The 5,590-nt window shown below is 35.3% G+C and overlaps 1 protein-coding gene across 1 annotated transcript; it reads left to right on the forward strand.

Annotated features, from left to right (window-relative positions):
* Window positions 1-490: 490 nt before the first annotated feature.
* On the forward strand, window positions 491-5,590 carry LOC127428074 (actin-related protein 2/3 complex subunit 4-like). The gene is made up of 6 exons (XM_051676138.1): window positions 491-601; window positions 1,192-1,310; window positions 1,403-1,514; window positions 1,599-1,694; window positions 3,572-3,742; window positions 3,840-5,590. Exons 1-6 carry the CDS (start codon window positions 599-601, stop codon window positions 3,843-3,845), a joined length of 507 nt encoding a protein of 168 aa, XP_051532098.1. The 5' UTR covers window positions 491-598; the 3' UTR covers window positions 3,846-5,590.

Here is a 5,590-nt window from a genome sequence, read left to right on the forward strand (position 1 = left end):
CTATTTATGAAGGTTTTACAGTATCACTATTCACTTTCAGATAAACACCCCCATATAAATGTTACTTCCTCCGAAATTACATAGTTACAATGGGAATGGTATATTCCTGACATAAGCGTGTCCATGTTTGATTCAAACAGTATAATAAAAGATTATTTAATGTACCAAGAGAACATGTTTATTTCAGGACAGTATTATTTTTAGATTAGCGCCACCTCTTCCACTAAAATGCTTTGGACCCCGTCGTGCTATTTGCCATATAAGGAAGAAAAAGCGAATCAAGGTAAATTTGCTACAGGGCTTAACCGTAAACATCAGAATAGATGGGGAAAACTTTGTGGTTATTTTTGTATCTACAGTTTTCAAATTTTTACTTTCCTTTAAAAAACATATGACATATACAAAATAATTATATCATATTTATCTTAATAAATTATACAATTTCATCTCAACAAAAACAATAAATAGATTACGGCAATATAGTTTGCGGTTCTACTAGGTATATTACGGCAGTGTGGGAGCGCAGTGAAGGCTTGTGTTTTCTTCTCTACAGGCGTGGTGTGCGGACTTCCGTCTTCCTCCACAGACCTCAAATAAAATGGTAAGAGATTTACATTTATTTTAAGTTGCAGCCGTTATTTCTTATCATAGCATACAAAACTAAATAACCGGATGAATAATCTTTCCATATTCCATTTGCATGAAATAGCAGATTGCGCAGCAGTGTTTTTTTTTTTTTTTTTTTTTTGCCTTGTTTGATCGAGTGATGTCTTAATTTGTGCTAGCTGGCTAACGTCACTGACTTGGAGGCAAAGACAGTTGTATAAAAAGACATTTACACGTTTAAATGAAACTGATATCGCATAGATTCAGTTACTTAAACGATTTAATAACTGCCACTCGTTCCATTCATTCACAAGTCAATACGTAACAATACTAGGATAAAGTGATGTTCAAGCACTGTCGTTGAATCATAGTCACAGATGATAGTCACACCAACATGATTGACTTTTAAGTATCTGTACGATTGTCATGTACATCATGAATAGGCCCAGTCCAGTTGTCAAAAACAAAACTGCTCTTAATCATGTTGTGTGCATGCACTGATTTTACGCAATGAATAGTGGTTGTGGCTATGAAGTGAATGTTATTTCATGTTTGCTATCAAATATTTGCTTCTTTAATATTTAGACGGCGACATTGCGACCCTACCTGAACGCAGTGCGCTCCACTCTTCAAGCAGCCTTGTGTTTGGAGAACTTCTCCTCTCAGGTGGTGGAGAGACACAATAAGCCAGAGGTGGAGGTCAGGTGAGGAAATCGCAGATAAACCCCACACCCTTCTTCTGTGTATGTTTTGTTTTTTGGGCGACATGCAATTTCAATTCTCTGTTTCCATACAGGAGCAGCAAAGAGCTTCTGTTGCAGCCAGTGGTCATAAGCCGCAATGACAAGGAGAAGGTTCTGATCGAGGGCTCCATAAACTCTGTGAGAGTCAGCATTGCTGTCAAACAGGTAAGAAATCAAAGATGCACTGCAGAAGGTTGATGCAGTGATGCTTTTTTCAAAGGTTGCATCATCTTCTAATGATTTGTTTAGGCTGATGAGATTGAGAAGATCCTGTGCCATAAATTTATGAGGTTCATGATGATGCGAGCAGAGAACTTCTTTATCCTGCGGAGGAAACCTGTTGAGGTGAGAAAAATTTATAAAGAACAAAGAAGGTATGAAGCAATATGGAATTATGCATAAGGTTGTTGGAGCTAAGAGCAGAAAACTCTGTTGTATAAAGTGTTATTTACATTTTGCATACTAAGGGTCAGGACTATTCAACTTCATCGACTAGTGGGCCAGATGGAAAAAAAATCTTAGGGGCAAGCGTGCCAAGCCAGAATATTTTGTTAACGGAAATCTTCCATTAGATATCGTGCAATAGGCCTATAAAATTTATTCACTAAATGAAAAAAAGCATCCGTGTTTATAGCTTTATTTATTTATTCATGAGAAATATTTTCCAGAGGAAATTCTGAAAAAAAAAATAATAATAACACAGATGACTTGAGACAAAAAAAATGTAAAAAAAAAAAAAAAAAATCTACTAAAAAGTGCTTTCAAAATTGGTCCATAACAGAGAGGGTAAACAGACTGATACTGACTGAAAATTTTATTGAACCATAACAGTGAAGTTTGTTGTAGATGCAATGATTTAAACTTGACTTTTCAAATCAAATGTTTTCTTGACCAGATTACTGAATAGAACTTTTTTGTTTCAGTTATTTCTCCATGTCGTCCATGATTTTAGTTCTTTAAAGGAATAGTTCACCCAAAAATGACAATTCTTTCATCATTTACGTACACTCATGCCATCCCAGATGTGTATGACTTTCTTTCTTCAGCAGAACACAAACAAAGATTTTTAGAAAAACATCTCAGCTCTGTAGCTCCGTACAATGCAAGTGAATGGTGATCAGACCTTTTGTAGCTCCAAAAATCACATAAACGAAACATAGACGTAATCCATACGACTACTGTGGTTAAATTAATATCTTCAGAAGCGATATAATAGGTGTGGGTGAGAAACAGAACAATATTTAAGTCCTTTTTTACTCTAAATCTCCACTTTAACTTTCACATGTGAAAGTGATACTAAACAGGCACCACATATGACTTTCAGATGTAAAACTGAAAGTGAAAGTTGAGATTTTAGTTAAAAAAAAAGGACTTAAATATTGTTTTGTTTCTCACCCACAGCTATTCTATCGCTTCTGAAGACGTGGATTTAACCACTGGAGTCTTATGAATTACTTATATGTTTCCTTTATGTGATTTTTGGAGCTACAAAAGGTCTGATCATTCACTTGCATTGTATAGACCTGCAGAGCTGAGATATTTTTTCTAAAAAAAACTTTGTGTTCTGTTGAAGAAAGAAAGTCATACAAATCTGGGATGGCATGAGGGTGAGTAAATGATGAGAGAATTTTCATTTTGGTTGAACTATTCCTTTAATCTTCCAGTTCCTTAAAAATGATAAATATTATTTGTAGCGCACCCTCTGAAAGCATAAAAAAACCCACAACACTTCTGCACGAGACATGGTGCAATGTCTAAAATAGGAAAACAATTGAAAAACACTGTGAACAGACAAAACCTATTTGGTGTGAACAGCCTAAGACATTTAACAACCTCACCCGGGCCACTGAAAATTTCAAACAGGCCGGATTTGGTCAGCAGGCTGCTAGTTTAATTGTCCTGCTATAGGTTGTATGTCACAAAAAATGATCAACGATAAAGGTGCTGTTAGATTGTTAAGCTGTTTTGCTGACTTCCATTAAAATAGACTGCCCCAAACCTTCAACCTTACACCCTCTTTCAGAAACACTCTCCAAAGACCAAATGTCAGAAAACCTAAACGCTTGAAAAAAGCAGAGCACGGTGTGATATTTAGGGACACTTATATCTGTGATATCTATCTGGTACTAGGCACAATTTATGCGTGTTATCCTTCAGCACCTTTTAGGGTTGAAATGCGTAGCTGAGCATAGCTTCCTCATTTCCTCTTTTGTGATTTTCAGGGCTATGACATCAGCTTCCTCATCACCAATTTTCACACAGAACAGATGTATAAACACAAGCTGGTGGACTTTGTTATCCATTTCATGGAGGAGATCGATAAGGAGATCAGCGAGATGAAGCTGTCAGTCAATGCTCGGGCCCGAATTGTCGCAGAGGAATTCCTCAAGAACGTATGTTTTCTGCTCAATTGAGATGGGTCATGCTTATTTTATTATAGCCATGTTTAAATAAATGGAAAATTTCATTTTTAATTTAACTCTTTTGCAGTTCTGAGGATCCTTTCTACATTCCTAATACCCATCAGAGGTGTTGTGTCGGTTCTTGTGGACAAAAACATTCGAAGTTTTTAAAATCACCACAGAGCAAAGGGGGAAGAATTCATCAGTTTGAAACCAATCAGCAAGAAGGTCCACAGGAACAACTGACCAATCCTCTAGCACCATATGCAGTCCCCTTTGCCTTCTGTTCAAGGTGCTCCTTGTGCCCATGGATATTAACAATTGTACATTTAGTCCAGAATTTATTACTCTAGTTTTCTGTTTAGGGAATAAAAAAACAAAAACAAGGCAGGTCCTTAAAAGTATTACCTGTATTTAATATTGATGGGCACAAGAATGTTGTTGATTGGCAGAGTGTACATTTTTTTTTTTCTGTTGTCTTTTATATACGTACATGTACTCGTGTTCATTTTTGTTTCAATAAAAATAGAATCAAACCAATGTTAAAGACATCATGAGAGGAAAAAAAATAGGTGTTTATATTTTGGCACAGCTACTCCAATATGATGATAACTAAACAGAAAAAAAAAAAAACACATAAAACATAATACCAATAAAAATATATTGATCTTTCTGTATCTCTTGGGATTAGTATCCTAATTTGGTTTATGCAAACATTTCAATGGTGTTTTATAAAAGCATCTTTGGGTGTAGAATCTTTCTTCTTAAATACCATGTCTTCATTTGAATCACACTTTATCCTGTAGTTTTACTCTTGTGATTTCATCCTCTTCTAATATATATATTAATTGAGTATTCCACAAACACCTGTTTCTGTTTATATATCTTTTATATATCAGCTTTTTGCTCAACAAAGTAACATTATTATTATTATTTGCAGTCTGTGCATAATATTTCATAAGGATCTTACTTAAAACTAGACTGAGTACAAAAGAGAATGTTATTCCTCAATGGTTTAGAAATCAGTGGTGTTTTGACTTTGTCATCCTTCATTTTTAGCATTACAACTTGGAAATAGGTTACTAAGGATACCCAGACAGGCCAGCCAATAAATTGTAATCTGAGTGTGACAATATTGCTGTGATGTTAACTGCACCAGAGAGGTCACAATGGAAATACACAATAACATAATCCATATTTCAATCCAAATAATCCATATCATTAGTAGGATGTTAAAGGAATAGCTCACCCAAAAATGAAAATTCTCTCATTATTCACCCTGATGCCATTCCATATGTGTATGACTGTCTTTCTTCAGCAGAACACAAATGAAGATTTTTAGAAGATGGAGCTCTGTCAGTTCCTTATAATGGAAGTACATGGGTGCCAATACTTTGATGGTCCAAAAGTCACATTTAGGCAGCATAAAAGTAATTCATGCAACTCCAGTCGATCAATGAATGTCTTCTGAATCAAATCGATATGTTTGTGTAAAAAAATAAATCGATAATTAAAACGTCTTCTTTACAACAGAAGAACGAACATCATGTGAGAGTTCGGCCATTTCAAACAGCATCAGAGCCCTGGACGGTGGATTAATTTTATGTTTCCTAAATGTGACTTGTGTACCGTCAAAGTTCTGGCACCTATGTATTTGCATTATAAGGACTTGACAGAGCTCTGTCTTCTAAAAATCTTTATTTGTGTTGCTGAAGAAAGGCAGTTATACACATCTGGGATGGCATCAGGGTAAGTGAATAATGAGAGAATTTTCTTTTTTGGGTAAATTATTCCTTTAAGAGCTGTTTAAATTTACAATAAAAATGCCTTTCTACATTG

Source organism: Myxocyprinus asiaticus, chromosome 37, assembly GCF_019703515.2.
Source record: "Myxocyprinus asiaticus isolate MX2 ecotype Aquarium Trade chromosome 37, UBuf_Myxa_2, whole genome shotgun sequence".
NCBI lineage: Eukaryota > Metazoa > Chordata > Actinopteri > Cypriniformes > Catostomidae > Myxocyprinus > Myxocyprinus asiaticus.